Source organism: Theobroma cacao, chromosome 1, assembly GCF_053813885.1.
Source record: "Theobroma cacao isolate CCN51 chromosome 1, ASM5381388v1, whole genome shotgun sequence".
Taxonomy (NCBI): domain Eukaryota; kingdom Viridiplantae; phylum Streptophyta; class Magnoliopsida; order Malvales; family Malvaceae; genus Theobroma; species Theobroma cacao.
The window spans coordinates 22,727,446-22,747,751 of NC_142639.1; the positions used below are offsets into that span (position 1 = coordinate 22,727,446).

Consider the following 20,306-nt stretch of genomic DNA (forward strand, 5'->3'; position numbering starts at 1 on the left):
TGTATTTTTAAATGACAAAAAAAAAAAAAAAAAAAGAAGGGAGACAAGTAAATGTAAATCATAATAATAAAAACCATATTTAAATGATAATAGATTGAAATTAGCATAATAAACAAACATAATGATATACATGAATGTTAATAGTAAATGTTATTGAGAAAAACATAAAAGAAAAGAAACAACAAGAATTGGGAGGCAAAAAAGATATATATATATTTTTATCATATAACTTATATCATCTACTAAAGAAATCTAAATTTTAATTAAATAATAATAAAAAGAAGGAAAGAAATCTTAGAAAATAAAAATATTTTATTGGCATTATGATGTAATCATAATAATCAATTTTATAAATGTAACTGATAAATTGGCAAAAAAATTATTAGGATAAAAATGGATTCAAACAATAAAATTTAAGAAGAGAAGAAAAAGAAGAATATAGTAGTAGAGGAGAAGAATATCTTTATCATCCATGACAAAATATTTAACAAGTTCTCTGTTTTCTGTTTTGGTTTTTCACCTGTGACAATTATTATTGAGAACAGATTACCGCAATACACTAGGAAATATGATAAAGGCAAGTCAATAAAAAGCTACATTATTTCAATTACAGCTCGGCTGACTATTTTTCCCTGGTTAAGATCCTGAAATGCTTTACTTGCCTCTTCAAATTTGTATTTTTGGGAAACAGCACTGCTAAGATTGAAGATACCTGTTTCAGCTAGTTTAACCAACTTGGGTAGATCCTGCCGCGCCCTTGCTCCATAAGAACCAATAACTTTTATCTGCTCCAATCCAAGGCATCATTAGGAAAAAAAAAGTGTCAATTAGGGTTTAAATCAAAGCAAGAAAACAGAGCTCCCATTATTCTTAAGTTACGTTCAGTTCTCGTGTTCACCAAATGCTATATATGTAACGTAGAGCAAATATTCTCAAACAATAAGTTGAAAATATCAATCAAACTTTGCCAAAATCCCAATAATCCAAATCTCAAGTACCGACAATATAAAAAAATTTCAAAATCTCATTGCCGCCAATCCAGCCTCATGATAACTGAATTAACACAAGTTTTAAAGCTAAACTCAAAACCCCCTTAATAGAAATCTAAAATGCCAATTATAACCCCAAAATACCCTAAATACAAAAAAAATAAAAATTAAAGACCGTAAAATACCAAAAAATAATCAAATGAACTCCTAAACCATTTAAATCCTTCAATCAGCTTCTCTTCAACAAGCAATATTCTCCCCTTGTTGACAGAAAACTTGATCTTAAGTTTTGAAATGTTGAAAATAGAAAAATCGCAAAGCAAATTTCATGAACCACACTCTAAACAGTCAAATTTTCTTACAGCATTAAACTTTATCCATAAAACTTCTTTTGCATCATTCCGGAACACACTAGGAATGACAAAATCAATTTAAAGACTTTAAGCAATTTCCTTGTGTGTGAACTAGAAGACTAGAATCAATGAATCTTAAGTAGGCAACTCTTTAGGGAATTCATTTTCTTGGATCATCTGACACTCAGTTTTCAATTCCAATTGTTTCAATCACAAAACTTAGTTATATTCCAACTGTTCAAGTGGCTAATCTGGATGCACCTCTTGCCTCCCAACTTTTTATTTTGTAAAATGACTCTAAATGCTGATCATTTTGCATCTCTTGCTTTGCAACTTTTGATTTTGCAATGACATTATCCTTTTCGTCAAGGAGGTTCCACAATGCCATCTCCCTTTCCTTCCTCAAGGATGTCAACAATTGGTTCTTTAATTTCCTGATGCACTTAACTTCCTTTGCAATAACTTTCACTTTAGGATTTACGATATGAGTTTCAATTCTATCCTCCTTCACAAGCAACATTGAAGCAACATGCTTGAGAAATATATCTACATAAAGTCATTAAGTAGTTTCCTCAATTATCATATGTATACAGTCATCTCCAATTTTCAAGAGTTTTCTCACTTTAAAATATATAATTTTTTTTATCTTGGTACTCCAAAAATGCTGAAGAAAGATTCTCAAACAATATCTATCTCTTAGATAAAGCATCTCATCATAAAGCAGATAGGCATGACAAACATCATCTTCTAAAACAATGAATTTGTTCCGAAGTGATCATTGCTTCTAAAAACCCAAAGCTTTATAAACTGATCAAAAAAAATTCTGACCTTTTGAGGATTAATCTTGCAAAACAGAGCACAAAATCATAAACGTTGAGAACAGCAAGGAGATTTAAAATTTGCTGAAGCAATAGTGCTGATGTTGCACTAAGGAAGTGATTACATGTAGCTGAAAGTCAAAAAAAAACTGGAGTGTGCCACGTAAGTGTACAGATCAGATAGGTCAAATCCTGACCAGGATATTGAGGGAGTGAGATTCCAATGGCTATAAGATCACTGTCAGGATGCTTTGGAGCAGCTGACTTGATCAATGGTGACAATGTCTCTTTCCCAACTATTGGATGGTGGTAATCAACATTGAAGTTCTAGCGTTCTCCCTTTTCTAGGTTCAAACATGGCAAACTATGAGAAACTCCTAGGTGGCCAATCCTTGACCAGCAAAACATTTCTTGGTGCTGGCTACCTGATTTTGTAACTGAAGAAATCTGTTGCTCCCAATGACAATGACAATTTCTCTCTCTCGCATTTTTCTTTACCTTTTCGTTTAACAACCACAATCTAGAAAACAATTCTTTTATCCAATCAAGATTTACGTGAACATAAACAGATTAGAAACACTCAAAACTCTCTTAGATTCTCTGAAAAAGTCCTCATAACTCAGAACTTGTATATCTATATTCCCCTTATACCAAATTGATGTAGAATAAATACTCTCAAACAGTTGCCCATAAAATCAATAAATTCTCCAAAATCTCAGTAATTCAAATATATATATATATATATATAGCTAAACACTAATCCCTAATCCCATTGCAATCATGATCCTTTTTCCAAAACATTTCTGAGGAAATATTGTCATATTGATCTTAGCTTTGTTCTTTTGGTACTATGTTGGTGTTCTAAGAAAAGTTATTTATAAGACTAATGGTTGACAATGTCAAAATTAGCAGAACTATATTATACCCTATGCATTGGGGTGGGAGGACATTATAATTGAATTAAAATAACATTTTACTTAATCCTTACCTTAAATTAAATATCCATTCTGACTGGCCAAAAAGATTAAAAAAAAAAACTTTGATTTTAGATTTTAAGGTTGAGTTTTTAATATTTTGTAAGAAAATTATTAGACAAATAATATAAAGTATAGAAAAGTAAGTGATAAATTTAAAAGGAAAGTAAACGTAGTTTTTGGACAAATCAAAAAGACAGATGTACACTAAATTTGAGATGAAGTATTTTACAACACTATTTCAAACTTTAATATTGTGGATAAATAATAATCCTAAGAAAAGATAGTCTTATTGATGAAACATTTTCACAATGTTAACTATCAAATAATGAAGCAAATTTTAAAAAAAAATTATAGTATATGACACGGAGGAAGTATTTTACAACATTATTTCAAACTTCAACATTGTGGATAAATAATAATCCTAAGAAATAATTGTCTTATTGATGAAACATTTTCACAATATTAACTATCAAATAATGAAGAGCAAATTTTAAAAAAATATAGTAGAAGATAGCAAGGGTGTTCCATACACACAAGGCTAATCTTTCTTTAGGCAATATACAAGTCTAATCTTATTCTATCTATTTGAACCCACTTTTCATGATAATAAAGAAATTTTTTGTGCAGACAAAGACAAAAAGATCAAACTAACATCATCTGATAAAAATTATAAGCAATACTCAATCTTCCTAGACTTAACCATTGATCTAAAATAGTGCAATTTACTTATACATCAAACTCAGCGGTAAGTATATGATCATAGTCATGCTTCCAAAGTGAATTTTCCCATTGCTTAAATTTTTTTATTTTTCTAGTTTTCTAGTCTTCTTGACATTTTGATGTGTTTATTTACATAACCACGTTAACATAAGCAGGACACTCATATCGTCTTCCTTGAGGTTACAATTTCTATTGCAAAAATGGTTGTTGTAATGTCTCATCATCATCATTATCATTATTATTATGCACAACTTGTCAACTATCAAGGTTGTTCTTAGAGGTGGCAAATGGGCAGATTTGAGTTGAGCTGCATTCAGGTTTAAGTCATTATGAGTCTAGATTCATTTCGAGTTCAGGTCACTTCGTGTTCAAGTCATGTTGGGTCTAGATTCACTTCAGGTTTGGGTTGTTTCAAGTTTGAGTACTTTGAAGTTTGGAACATTTTGGGTTCAAATCATCTCAGGCTCTAATGGATTTGGGTGAGTTTTGAGTTAGACAGCAAATTATTTTACTTATAAGTATTTGAATATTGTCTATTATTTTTCCCATCCTTTTAAGTGTCTTTGTTTCTATACAAACCCCACCCCCCAAAATAAATAAATAAATAAACAAAACAAAACAAAAATATATCCGTTAAGTTCAAATAAAAGCTAAATATAGAAGTCCAATATATCTACCTATAGCATGAGTAAATAGTTATTATTTTTATGAGTTAGAATTAAAAATGTATATTTCACTATCTATTATTATTTGGCAATGGTTTCTTTTATGATAGTTGGTATAGAATACAAGTACAATTACATAATAAAAAATTGCACTATAGGTATAACTATAAAAGAAGTTGCCCTATCTTTGTTGTTTGATAAATGCACTAAAATAAATAAAATAACCTAGACTAAAGAAGCAAAGTCCAAACCCAATTGACTACTTGAAAGAAAGATACAACTCACAAACAAAAACAGTATGACAAATACTCTTTTATTCTTATTAACCCACTGGGCTACATAGCCCAACAATTCTTCATTTTTAACTCTCTTTTTTTCCAGTACTTTATTTTCATCACTTTAGTCAATACAATACAGTTTTTTATTAGTATTTTAATTTCCAATTAAAGTATAAACACTAGTTATCGACATAGATCAAATGTACAATTGGAATGTTAAAAATAATAAACATTGTTAAAAAGACATGCCAATTGCTACTGATAAAAGATAGTAACTTAATAAGTGTAATAGGTTAATTAATTGGCCTTGCCTTAATACTTAGAAACTATAGTAAATCATGATATTTAAAAGTAATGTTGATCTTATTTATTTAAAATTTGACCATTAACATTAATCAAGGGTGAAGATATCTTAACTTGGAACAACTTAATAAATCTAACTGATCAATCAATTGGCACAACCTTAATATTAGAAACAATAGAAAATCATGATATTTAAACTAATGATGTTAAGTTGATTTGACTGTCAGATTTGGTCATTTGGACATTAATGATGAAGAATGAAGTTTCTTAGTTTGAAATTTTTAACACCTGTCTTTTTGAGTATTAATTTTATTTTATTTGTAAGTGTATGGTTTTAAATTTTGTTTATAAAAAATAACTCCATAAGTTTAATTACTTAAATAAAACTAATTTTAATAAAAAGTTAATTACTCATTTGATATTGGAACTAAAGTAAAATGTACTACTTGGTATCAAAACAAAAAAAATGTGCAATTTGCGCCTAAACTTTCAAATAGTGTATCATTTTACTCCAACCTTTAGCACCGTTAACCCAACCCACTCATGTGGCATTTGACCAATAATATCATGCCACATGTGAAATTAAGAAATATCAAAAAAAATTTTAAATGCCACATGGCAACCCACAATTGGTGGTTTTTTTGCCAAGTGAAAAAAATTACTTTTTCTGTCAATTTTTCTTTTGAAAATTTAACAACAGAATATATATCATATTATTATAACGGAAAAAAAACTTTAAGTTCATAAAGACAAATCCCTATTTAAATGAAGAGAACCTAAAGAGAAAAACTTCAAATAAAAGGAAAAAACTTGGCAAAAAAATCCATATTCTAGGTTCTGGCCATTCATCACAAAATAAAAACTTTCACCAAAATTGCAAAATCTAAATACCCACAGTACTTGAAATCCACAACCAAAATAAGAAAAAAATATAATCCAGATCAACCACAAATTTGACAGAAAATCCCAACCATATTGTAAACCCACTAGATTCAGCTCTGGTTTATGGGGGATTCTTTTAGGAAGAAAAAGTAGAGGGTCTTTCAAAGATTTTCTCAAAGATTTTAGAGAACAAGATGACATTAGGTGGAGGAAAAAGCAGAATTACAACAAAGGATGGGTGCACCCACATTCAATGGACTTTATAGATTATAGATATAGATTATACCGGTTTCTCGTAACAAGTCATGAAAAATTACTAAATATTGGAATATGGAGCTAGTAACTATAATCAAATGTAGAGTCTAGGAAAGTTGGAGAGAATGTAAGAGCAGTAAACATAATTTAACCATTTATTGACAGAAACAAAATGTGTTACCTTTCTACGAACAAGACGATTGATGTCCACCTCACCTATAGCACCAGATTTTGCAAGTCCTATCATAACTGCTTTTCCACCATCCCTTACACTTTGTATACACTGCAAAAATGTTTGAGGTTTCCCCAAAGCTTCTACAGCAATGTCAACACCTGGTCCTCCAGTAATTTCCTTTTCAAGACAAGTAAATAAATGCATTAAGTAAAATAAGAAAAACAAAGAGTTACTGAAGAACCAAATAATTTCAAACAAGCACTTAAAATTAGTATGATTACTCAACAAAAATCCTCCAATCTCAAGGTTAGCCATGTCTTAAATATCAATATCTCAAATTATGAAAAAACCACCCTCAATAGTCAAGTCTCAAATCTCAAGATCTCAAATTATCAAACCTACACCAAATCCCTATTAATATGAGCTTCATAAAATTAAGCCCACAAAAATAAATAAACCCCACAAATAAACAAAATGAAGTTCAACGCCTCTATTTGGTTTTGCTTTTTTTTTTTTTTTTGGCATACGTATAAAAATGTCCAAGGAGGAGCAGAGATTTGAACCTTGGACTTAACCCTGCCAAGTAAGGTTAAGAACTGCTAGGCCAAACCTTGATGGCTTTTGGTTATTGCTTTTTGCTTCCAGAAGCAAAAGGCAAAAAAAGCATTTTGATATAAAAGCAAATAAAATTTTTGAATAATTAAAAATAAAAATTGTAAGTTTTTTGTAACAAATTGTTTGGATTAGTGTTACATTTAAATTATTTGTGAATTTTAAATCAATTATGATTTTTCCTTTTACAATGTAGTTTAAAGTTTTAGCAACCTTTTATGTATCATATTCAAGTAGCAAAGGCAATACAATGTAGCACGTATAATTGAATTCAGCACTTTTATATATTGTTGAAAAGGAAAAGCTAGGGATAATGAACATACTTTAATCCGTTCAACAGCATCTTCTTCTATTGCATTTATTGTATGAGTGGCACCCAAAGTCTTTGCTTTTTGCAGTTTATCATTCTGAACATCCACAGCAATTACATCAGAGGCACCAAATGCCCTTGCTATCTGCAAACAACTGAAGAAAACATCTTGTCATGACTATGTCAAAGTTAGTAACATTAAATTACTGTCAAAAATTACCATAAGGATGGACTTTCTTAAAATAAAAGAATCCACCAGTATAAAATTCAAAAGTGAAAGGATTAATTTTCAGAGTTAGGAGTCAAAGATTTCTGACAGTAATCTTTACACATTCTAATATGTGGTTGCAGACATCAACCACAAAATGAAGGAAACATGTTAAGATGGTTTAGACACGTAAGCACGAGATGTAGAAATGCCCTTGTGAGAATGTGATTCAACGACGTTAAGAGGAAAGGAAGACCAAAGAAGTCATGCAAGGAAACTGCAAAAAGACCTCATTTTTCACTGAGCTTACTAAGGATATGGCTATAATTACATGCACAACATGATTTACAGAGCCAACCAGAAATGGTGATGTTGGAGTGATACTAACATCATAACATGGGATATTAAATTGTAACACCCTCAATTCTACATTGTTAATTTGTGAGGGTCTGCTATGGTATTTATGGTATTGTTAATTTATGATATTTTATAGACACAACCATAAGACTCTTCAGGTTGAAGCAGACAATACATGGCAGGATGGTGCGGGCCTCCACAATTGGTATCAAGCACTGGCCGGCATAACTATGGAAGCTAGGTGCGACACAGGGCAAAGTACTACATTGCATGCGCACAGTGGGAGCCATTTCTTTAAACACATAGAAGCCACCTCTAGAATCCCAATACCTGGCGTGGTCCTAGTTTTGTGTGTGATGTGTTGGCCTTTAATGGGGACATCAAGGCCATAATAGGCAAAGCTAGGAACGGCCTCAATCCCATATTAAGAATTTGTGAGGATCTGCTTTGATATATATGTAGAGCCTTAAACTTATACTTGTGAGGCACCTGAACAAAACTATGAGACCCGTTGGGTCAAAGTAGACAATATCTCGTAGGTTGGGTGTAGCTCTCCATAGAAACCTAAACCCGTGATTTTGTCCACAAAAGTTGCCTCTCAGGTATAGGTTTAAATCTTTACATATATGCCAAAATGGATCCTCAGAAATTTCCAATGTGGAGTTAAGGGTGTTACAATATCCCCCCATAAAGGCCTTGACATTGTCGACACACTACACACAACACCAAAATACACAAGGCATTGGGATTCTAAAGGTGGCTCCCATCATGCATACACAATTTAGCACATTGGCCCATGTAGCACTTAGCTCCCACACTTCTGTCTACTGATTGCTCTAATACCAACGATGTAGACCAGCAACCCAACTTGCAAGATATTGTCCTCTTTGACCCGAAGGGTCTCATGGTTTTATCCTTGAAAGGTGCCTCACAAGTACATTATAAGTCTCTAAATGTATACCAAAGCAAATCCTCACAAATTCGTAATTTGGAATTAGGGTATAATATAAATTCTAGCACGATGGTTCTTTGGCAAAACCCCAAAATTTAATAAGCAACCCCTACACCAAACAAAAAAATTCAATCTGATTCACAACAGCCCATGATGCATATACTAAAAAGGTGATGACAAGAAAAGCTAAAATATTTTGGGCTTATTTAGTTTAGAAAATTATATGGCATAGATACTTATTATTGAGTAAAATTTTTGTCACATTTTGGAAAATAAAAGCTTTGTTGCTTGTTTAGGCTTGACAAATTTTAGACATTACAGGCACTTGGTAATTCCAAGACTTGCTAGATACTACTAAATTTTGGTAGAGTTGGAAAAATTAACCTTAACCTGATTTGAATATTCCATTCAAATCCAATTTGATCAGACTCTAAAAACTCAATAACTTGAACCTGAAATAACTCAAACCCAAACAATCCAAGTTTCAAACCTGAATTGCCCGAAACCAAAAATGACCCAAATTTCTTTGACTTGAAGTGGCCCAGCCCAACATGATCAAAGCAATTGCCACCCATAAATTCAGGTCTTATCTAGAGCCATTCATGTTAGTAATCATGTGACTAAGAATCTATCTTTTTCTTGTTTTCTTCAAATTTCAGCAATTGAACCACAATATCCTACTCCTAAGTCAATATTCTCATGCCCTAAACCATTACCCATCATAAAACCTAAAAGCATTCAGCGTGTGCACAATTTGTTACTGTTTTGCCAGTGAATAAAACTATAAACATCATTCATAGATCATATTCCTTGGTGGCTGAAAAATTGCCACCAAGCTTTAATATTTTCCATCTGATATCCAATAAGAATTAAACATATGCTTTCCACAAAAATCAAGCCCTAAAAATTGCCAATTTTGCCTATGAAATAACCATTTCTTGGCAATTATATACTATTACCTCCTCTCTCTCCCTTGTTGCTATCCGACATCACCAATTCAACACCCACCATAGCCATGAAAAAGAAAAAAAGACAAAAACACTAAAAATCAACAGAATGGACATTCCATTTAAACAACTAAATGATCATATAGAATACACCTTACAACGATGATATGCAAAAACTATAAAAGAATAACTTCTACCAGAACAGATCAAAAGCACTGTCCAATAACCTTGACCAGCTATTAGTTATTAGAATAAATTGCACCTCTGTCGTCCATTAAGTTTGGGTCATAAACCGTTTTGGTTTAAGTGCCAGTTGGTAACATGTGTAAGCTAATGTGTTGACTAAGGTGTAATAAAAATGCTTAGTGGGGAAATCCCCAATGTTTCTTTGGTACTTTAAAATTGCTTTGTACAGTTTCATGTTTGGGGATTCATTTGAGGGGCATTTTTGACATTTTAAACTGGTTTTTTAGGGTACTTTTGAGAATTACAATTTTGTCATTGAAACTTTTCAAGAGAGGAAATTTGTGGAGAGAGAAAGGACACACAGAGGGGTGGCAGAAGGGGCAGAATTTGGCTCACCTTTACCAATCTGGCTTAATGAAAGGCTGGAATGCACCCCACAACACCAGATTGACATTACAGGGGGCCAAACAGATGGCCCCTCACACCAAGATCGGGGAAGCTCAACCTGGCTGGCCAAGTTATCTGACAAAGGAAGAAGCTGCCCTAGCTCCAACTATTGGCATCTGTAATGGGAGGGCCACATTCAGCCTTTCCCCAGTCATTTGGTCTCTAGCCAGTGAGAACAAAGGAAAGAAGATAAAAGGAAAAATAAAGGAAAGAAAACAAAAAGAGAAAAAATTTATAAATTAATTTATCATATAATATGAAAAATCATTATCTATTTTTCTTACTAATATTATTTAGTTGTAAAATGCCTTTTTTATAAATCGAATATTAGTTTTAAGAAAATTGAAATTAAATAAACAAATCAATTTTCCTACACATGAATGACAAGTGTCTGACACATGCATGACTCATCTTGCCACCTGGCACCTAATGCTAGAGTTAAAGAAAACACTAATAAAAAAAAGGACATTTTAAAAAATAATCCTTAAAAATAATATGTTTTTAAAAATAACACTCTTTATAAGTTTAACTATTTTTAACCAAGTTGGACAAAATTACCCTTAATGAAGTTACACGTTATGATGTTACACGTCATGTACAAAAATCTGTGACAAGCTATGATTAGTGTGTTACACGCTATGTACAAAAATATGTGACACGCCATGTACAAAAACCTATGACAAGTTATAGTTAACTTGTTACACGCCATGTACAAAAACCTGTGACAAGCCATGGTTAGCGTGATCCACGCTATATACAAAAATATGTGACACGCCATGTACAAAAATCTGTGACAAGCCATGGTTAACGTGTTATACGCTATGTACAAAAATATGTGACAAGCCATGTACAAAATCCTGTGACAAAGTTATAGATAGGTTGTTACACGCCATGTACAAAAACTTGTAACAAGTCATAGTTAGGTTGTTACACGCCATGTTGAAAAAAAATACTGTTGTTACACGCCATGTAAAAAAAATGTTACACACCATGGTTAAAAAATGTTGTTACACGCCATGTTGAAATATAAATATTGTTGTGACACGTCATGTTGAAAAAATATTATTGTTACACGACATATTCAAAAACATTTTGTTATAATTTAATGTCTAAAATGTTGTTACTTACGAACCAAAACTTCAAATCCTCTTAACTTTTTCTTTTATTTTTTTGACAATTTGACACAAATTAAAGTGTTTCTAACATGTTTTCATAAATCAAAATACAAATATTTTTTTATCTAAAACACCTACTTTGACTAAAAAAAAAATTCTTTAAAAATCTAGATTTATAAATTTTAAAATTTTGAGTTTATTGGTATCTAGGTCTCGAATTGATTCAATTAAAAACTATTTTATACATTTGTGATTATTTTTATAGTTTTATTTTTATCCAAAATACCTAAAAATCGAATTTTTCAAACAGTCACCCACCCACCCAAGCACGTCAAAAACATTGCTCGGTATCTTGAAAGTGTAAGAAAGAGAAATCTGAAAACGCGGGAAAGAGAAATCAAAAGCATAACAGATGAATGCCGAACAGAGAAATCGATAAAATTTGAGAGACTGGGATGGTGAGAGAGAAATCCGAAGCACAAATGAAGAGTAATGGGGAGAAATTGTGATGAATAGTTTAATTTATTTGAAATAGTTTAATGGGTATTTTCGTCAAGTCATGACTAAATATGGGTAAAAACAGTTAAACTTATTTTGATGGTTACTTTTAAAATGTCTTTATAAAGAAAGGTCATCTCCCACAATATCCTCTAAAAAAAACATTTAATTATAACATTTGAAATATTGCGAGCAATAAGTGACTTTTTAAATTGTAATGACCAATACGATATGCAAACCTTAACTTTTTATGAAGACCGTGAGAGCAATTTACTCAAATTATTTGGATAATCTAAACAAAGCAAAAGCTGGAAATGAAATTGTTGCAACACTTTTAAGCTAGTAAATACTGGCATCAAAATCAATAATCTAAATTATTGCAATATATGACACTTGGATAATAAGGTGCCACAAAGATTGTGCAATTTATTTGATTGTTAGTGATTTTGGTGGGATAAATGCACAAACTGCCAAAGAATCCGATACCATTACTTCTGGCTGAAATAGAAATTATCATTCATATTTACGTTTATGCTATCAGTCCCTTAATGCTCAAACATAATAACTCACTGCTATATTGTACCCAATGAGTTCAAAGCAAGTAAATTAGAATGGAAAAAGAAATAACGAAAGCACTTGAAATGTAATTAACCTTGAACTACTAAACATAACAAAATTTGAAGAAGCCTGATCAATATTACTTTTCTATTTTCAGACATAAAAAGCTTAAAATTTTGATGGTTGGAATGAAAAGTACATCCAATTTTTATTTAAATAATCATGAAATCACAAAAAATGTTTTCTTGGAGATGGAAGTGGAAAACCAAAAAGAGTCCAAATGATTAGTCAACATATGAACCAAAAGGTTTCAGCCAAGCTAGGGAAAAAAGGGGCAGAAAGCACAAAAGCATTTGTTATTACAAGAATAAAGAAAGACGAGACACTAGTTTTAATACATTAGATATAAAAGGGGAGTAGTGTTACAGAATAGTGTCAGAATTCTGCTTTAGTTGTATTAGAAAGCAAATGTTACTCGTGTTGTAGCAAATCACAAAATTCCAAACTAATACCAAATGTAATGTATAGTTGTAAATTGGAATTTTCGGCAAGCAACTGTTTTATTTTCTATTTATTTCCAAAATATTTTTTTTTCAAATTTTCTAGCATAGCCTAAAGTCTTGTAGATTTATTTTCTCCAATAATATCATTTAAATATAGAAGAGAAACATGGTCACTTGACAACATTATATTAAACTATCAACCATACATAAACTGATCTTTTGTAATGGGGATATTGATGATTAAAGCTGAATTTAAATTGAATTTGTTTTTCCTTTGCCAAAAATTAAATGTGTTTCGATCATTAGATAACTAGAGAAGAAAAAGAATTTCACAAATGATGCCCAGAAAGCTACAGAAACTTAGCGTCTAACATCTTGGCCAAAGATCCCCAAATATTCAAACCAAAAGCAACAAAACCTCATCGAAACATGAGAAAAACTGGCGAAAACTAAGAAGTCATTTGCCAAGATTCTTGTTGTCCTCTTTAGAAAGCCTAGTAGCAAGCAATAAAGCATAAGAAACCATAAAATAGTTTAAAATTTTAAAATAAATAAATAAAAAGATGTTACTGTTCCTAGAACATAAGAACAGTGTTTATGCGAGGAAACACTGTTCGAAGAATAGTGTAAGGGATTTGGTTTTAGTATTATTGAATAACAATATCAAAATGTTTTATGGAAAAGCAAACGTAGGTCAATGCATAGCATATATGTTAGTGTTTGAATACTAGTGAGTGACAACAATAAGTGCATATATTTGCATGCATTGACATATCCATACAAGCAACTAATTAAAATGTAACAATCACTATACATATATTCTATCAGTGAAATGACAACAGTATACATGTACATGTGCATCTATATGCAACTTAAGCAGATAATCAGTAGCATAACAATGTGCTATACATATACTTCCTTAGATACATGCATATATTGGCACTACAATCAGTATCTAACATCATCTAATACTTCAAAATTTCAGTTGTAACTCCACTAGTATCAACTGCTTTTACAGTATTCATCCTGATGTAGCACAAGGGTGGGGGGGAGAGAGAGAGAAATAGAGGTAAATGGGAAAGAAAGGCAAGAAAGAGAAAAAACCAAGGGGAAATCTCAAAATTCAATATTCAAATCTCAAATTTTCAATAATTCATAATCCAAAACTACCAAAAAAATGAAATTGCATAAACCACTATAGGCTACATCTTTTACCCTTAACACCCTAATTCTAGAAATTATATTAAAGCCCAAAAATAAAACAAATTAATTAAATAAAGTCCTAAATAATTTAATTCTTAAATCTGTTTGTCATTGTCCTAAATCTTTGAACCATGCAAGAGGGATAAAGAGAAAACGGAGAACAAATAGAGAGGAGAACGCAGGGGAATTTCAAAACTCTTTCAAATCTCAAATCTCAATAAATCATATTCAAAAAACTACTAGAAACTGAAATAAAATTAAGTATTCATATACACCCTAAATCTTCAATCTTCTTCCTTTTTCACACACCACATCCCTTTAATGACCACCTTTACCTCAGTTATGTTCTGAGTATCCAACATTTCCTTTGATGTTGTTCTTAAGTAACCTTACGTAGGAACTCTACCCTAAATTCCCATTGCACCCTATAAATTGGGATTGTGTCAAGTGGCTATCAAAGTTCTTTAATCCCCACAATTGACACTAACTTGATTTAGAAAATTTTCCAGTCCTTTAACCTAATCAATTTATTTCTTTGTCCCTGTTTCTTGTATCTAACCTTCAGTAAAACATAATAGAAATCAGATTTAACCTCTTTTACAGAATTTCTCTTCCTTTCTGATATAACCATCATAAGCTTACTCATTTCTACACTTCAAAATACAAGTTAAGCAAGGCACATGTTTATCATTTTTAAACATTTAAATTACTTACTTTGTACAATCCATAAAAACCAACCACGTCTCTTCAAGTTATTTTCCCTTCTTTAGAAATTGTAGTCATCTTTCCTTGTGCATTTCATTATGATTTTTTCTTTTTTTTTTTTGGTACTGTATTATGACTTTTTTGTTAAAGAAGTTTCGAACCAAATATAAATGTATAGATATAAGTTAGGATTCATCTGCTTATGACAGAGGAGCAACACTTTAGTATGGGTATGGTGAAGGGAGCACCTTAAAAAGTGAAATGCACAGTGAGCAGGAAGAAAAAGCTCATATAGCTTGAGGTGTGTGGTCCATCTAAAGCTGGTAAAATGTTTGATTTTAGTGTCAAAACAATGTAAAACCATGCCATAAGAATGACACTTGAGACGTCAAAAATATATCAATGCATAGCAAAATCTTTGAAGCCTCAAGCACCTTTCATATAAGTTTTAGATTTTTATAATACTAGCCATAGCTGCCATTCCTATCTCACCACTAACTCTCTTTACCAAATAGTCCTTTTCCCTAGTCTAGAATGCCTCCATATTTGCTAGCACCTTGGGCTCTACTACCACGTCAAGCATCCATCCTAAACCAATTCGTAGTAGATAGGGGGGCTAAATCTTAACGTAAAGCCATAGCAGACCCAAAACTAAACTGATTTGGAATAACACTACTTATTTCTCTGCCATTTCTGAATGAATTGCTAGTTTTTGTACACTTTTTATCATTAGACATTGTCTAGCTTCATTCTAAGGATAAATCGTGTTGTCCATCCTCCAATTTCCCCTAATATTTTATGAGCAAAGTCATTAAAATGGTGCCATGGGCAGCTAGCTAATTGAGACATGAATGATGACAAACTTCAACTCACCTCTCCCTAATCCTTTCCCAAAATGTAAAACCACCTCCTATCCTCCAACCCCCACCCGCCCAATATATATGTTAGATAAACAAGGAAAACAAGATCAATCTTTAAACAAATCTAGAACTATTGATTTACTTGAAATTAGACTCATCTGAACCTTCAAAAAGCTATTCTTAAATGTTGGCCCAAGGTGGCAGTGCCACCTTCAAGCCAACAATAAGTCTATATTTTATGTTCATTCAACTAAAACAACAACACAGATCTTACTTGAAAAATTTGATTCTCAAACTATTGTTGGAAGTCAATTGGGTAATCCAACTAGTTTGTTCGATGTAGTGCCAAGTCTGTTTGTTGACATGCTTACTTTAGCCATTTAAAAGTTAGTCCTTGTTACCTGCATGCATTAAAATTCCCACACAGCAAGATAGAACGGCACTCTACTTATTGGTGACATGGTCTTTTCTTTCTACCACTTTTCTTATTGTGTTAAACTGGATTTATAAAACGTAGAAATTGTATCAAAGAAACAGAGAAAAAATGAATGTTTCTGTTGCATAAGACTGGCAAGCCATTACTTTAGCCAACACTTGTGACCTTGCAAATTTGATAGTTGGATTACCTAATTTGCTTGTTGTGCTGCAACACTTTATTTGCAAGATAGATAAGAAAGGCCAATGATTCAAGTAAAATAGTCAAGAATCACATATACCGAGAAAAGGCCTCTTAGTTAGCAACCCTTCTAAAGTGTCTGGTGCTAAAATGCTAGTTCAGGTGTTCAAGTAAAGATTTTGGTCAACTTTCTCGTCCATGAATTTTAACATGATTCAATATCTTCTATTTGCCTTCCGTTGGGCTGCTTGAAGAACAGGAAATGGAGTTAATGTCCATTTTATTCCTATATCACCTCACATATGAGTTACTTCGTAAGTCACATCCACAGTCTGCTGTTATCTTTACCCTCTAACAGTCATGCTAGCATTTTGCTTTTCTTTAGGACTCCTATGTCCCCTTAACACCTTCTAACATTGAGGACAATCACACTGACAATGTTTCAAAATGACTAGTCAACCAATTATCTTTTTTCAAAATCTACTTAATAAGTATGTAAGTACCTTGAACCAACCCCTCCAACTCCAATTACAGCAATGGAATCCCCAGGACAGACCTCTGCTGCATGTCTCATGGCACCATAAGCAGTAAATACAGCACATCCTAAAATTGCAGACTCAGTGTATGGCAGTGATTTTGGCAAAATAGATAAAGCATGTGCAGGAATGATACAGTATTCAGCAAGGCCTCCCATGCTATACATGTATACTGGTTTTCCTACACAAGAAGCACAGCTTTAGTTATCCAGCAATGATGTTACTGTACAGATACAGTTACTGCAAAAGAGTAGACAGATGAGTAACTTAGGAAAAGAAAACTACAATAAGATGAAGGTTGCAAGACTGCAGTTAGAATGGCATAAATCACGCAAAGAGACGATATATATATAACAGAAGTTGCATGTTAAATGCATTTACTGCATAGGTCATAATCAAGGAAGAGACAACTAATACTTCTTTTCAAGTTATCATTTTGCATAATTTAAAGGGAAACTAGAAAGCTTTATACTCTAAATGTGGCTCAGAAGAATAACATGAGTAAGAAAATAATAGGTGAATGGTTTAACCTTATACATGGAAAGAAAAACAAAAGACGAAAGGGAAAAACAATAATTTTTAAAATGCAGTTTGTTCTAAAAGTTGCTAAAACACAAACACACTTATGCATGGATAAAAAGAGGACAATAATGTATATTAGAATTTGTAAAGGCTCTCTCTCTCTCTCTCTCTCATTATTACAAAAACGGTATATATTCTAGATTCTTTGGGCTTAAAGAACTATGGGTGCAGTTTTCATTTTGAACCTCAAAAAATAGAATAATTTGACAAAATTTATTTATTTAAGATAGCCATCGGCTAATGTCCATAAGAAAACATCTTAATTTAAATTCAGATATATTGTGACCCTCAGAATAGTTTCATCTGTCTTTGGCAACCATGATTCTCAAAGGCCAATGTCCTTTAAACATCAAGACATCAGAATATCAAACTCAAATGAATGAGTGACTACCTTAACAATCATTATAGAAGGTGGAATTACCTTGTTCGTAAAATCCAAAGAAGTTATCTTAATTGGGTTTATAAAATGTTAGGAGTCTTCTATTCGCAATGTTCTACCCTTAGTAGTTTTGCAAAAAGTGGCCACTATCAAGACTTGATAAGCACTCTTCAGATCAGCAATTGCATCAAATGATGACCACATGCATTCTCATGATCATCACAATATAGTAAAATTAAAAATTACCACTGCTGCGGAGGAAAAGCCTTGTTTCACCATCATAAAGGGTGCCTTTAGCTCGATTATAGGCGAAGAAATCTTCACATAAATCATCATGGCCCTATTTCTCAGAAATAAAACGCTATCAGTCATAATAAAATGAATTGAAATGCAAGCATAGCATCTTGAAGCACCATACCTTAGAACAGAAGAAACAATTACCACAAGGCATGATAAAGGCTCCAACCACATAAGATCCAATTGGAAATCTGAGAAGGGCCAAAAGGAAAATTAAGAAACCATGTGGCTGCCCATTTCTATCTCCACCAAACAAACTTGAGACATATTATAACTTAAGGAGCATGTGCACAGAGCATGAATTAATGAAGAATAAGTGATATCATCTTGTAACAAAGCACGAGTATTCAATGCAAAACCTTTGTGTGATTTTGCTGTCGGTGAGTGGGCCATGTTCAACAACTTCTCCAGTTATCTCGTGCCCAAGAACACAAGGGCTAGAAAATGGAATTTCACCTTTTATAACATGCAGATCAGAGTGGCATACTCCACAGCCTGCAAGAATAGATGGAATATCAGAAGCTCTAAACAGTAGAAACAAAGGATCAAAACGGAGAAAGGGGATTCCACTGGAGTTGACCCTGATAGAACCTGAAAAAATCCGTCTCATCAAAGCAACGTACCCTTGGTTTTTATGAGGAGTTCTCCAGCTTTGGGACGAGGCATATGAAATTCTTCAATAGTGAGGGGCTTAGTGGGTTCCCAGAACACAGTCCCTCGCATGTACCCACCTGAGCTCACATGATAAGCGGCCGACGATGGCGGGATGCTGTCTGCATTCTTGCTGATGTCACCAACGTGACTCGAAAACCAACGGGAAGATGATAAGATTGAACGATAGTTGGGCTTTGAAAAGAGCAGCTTCCTGCAGATGGCAGTGCGGGCTATAGATGAAAAACCCATTTCTGACTCACAACCGGCGACTTTGCCACGATACCATTTTTATTTTATAGGAGAAGGTGAAAGGATCCAAACAACGTCGCCTTCCTTCTTAGCACTGAAAATAATAACAAACAATTGATTATTGAAAAGGAGATGCCAAGTTTCAAATTATTTATAATTCATTATTATAATAATAATAATAATAATAATAATAATAACGAGTAACTTGCATTTACCATCTTGTTGATGATAGATCAAGGTTCCGTAGGATGGGTTTACTTGGTTAACATTAGGGATGGTGATGACTATCTTACTACAAGGTACTTGCGGATATTTGATCTAGTTATATAGGATTAGAGTATTTTATAATAAGATTTATAGTAGATTTACATAATGATTTTACTTTTTAAATTAGATTCGGGTATCACTTTTGGACACTTATTACTCGAATTCGATTACTATTTTTAAATATTTTATTATTATTTTAATAATTAAATTTAAAATATATAATTTTTACTAATTTTATAAGTAATTCTTTTTGTTAAAAACTAATAAATAGAAGAAAAATATAATTACTCTAATTATTAATATGATGACATTTATATATTTAAATTAAAAAATTATTAGATTGTTAATCATGTTTAAATAAAAATTCTTGATGCCTTTAATAATAAAAAAAAAAAAAGCAGCATTTGACATATTCTTCTCCAACAACTAATTCACTTGGTTTTTTAAGTTTCGAAAAAAGTTCTAATAAGACCATCATATTGGTAGATAACAACTCAATAACCCTCACAAAAGAATAATCTTAGAACCTTTAAAAAGATTTAGCAGCATTAAAAGATGGGAGACATTAATACCATGGCCTGATACTAAATTCATTGTATAAAACTTTAATATACTTCTTGTGTGCCTGAAGCTGTGCCTTACTTCATCTTGGTTTAAACATACCAGAACAATCAAACTGTACAATAGAATAGCTACACCTACTGCTTCCAAGGTGAAATGAAGAAAGCTGGTACAACTAACACAATGGTTAAAGGCATAAGAATCTTTAATTGCATACTATAACAGATCTTATTTAAGGAGTCATTGCAAAGAAAATAGATTAAATTTTGTATATCAGAGGGAATGTACA

At 32.2% G+C, this 20,306-nt stretch overlaps 1 protein-coding gene across 1 annotated transcript; it reads right to left on the reverse strand.

Annotated features, from left to right (window-relative positions):
- Window positions 1-439: 439 nt before the first annotated feature.
- Window positions 440-19,299, reverse strand: LOC18612922 (GroES-like zinc-binding alcohol dehydrogenase family protein). Its single transcript, XM_018114067.2, has 8 exons — window positions 18,910-19,299; window positions 18,646-18,781; window positions 18,408-18,477; window positions 18,236-18,329; window positions 16,996-17,209; window positions 7,351-7,492; window positions 6,422-6,592; window positions 440-785 (listed from the first exon to the last, which is right to left on the reverse strand). Exons 1-8 carry the CDS (start codon window positions 19,187-19,189, stop codon window positions 594-596), a joined length of 1,299 nt encoding a protein of 432 aa, XP_017969556.2. The 5' UTR covers window positions 19,190-19,299; the 3' UTR covers window positions 440-593.
- Window positions 19,300-20,306: the final 1,007 nt, after the last annotated feature.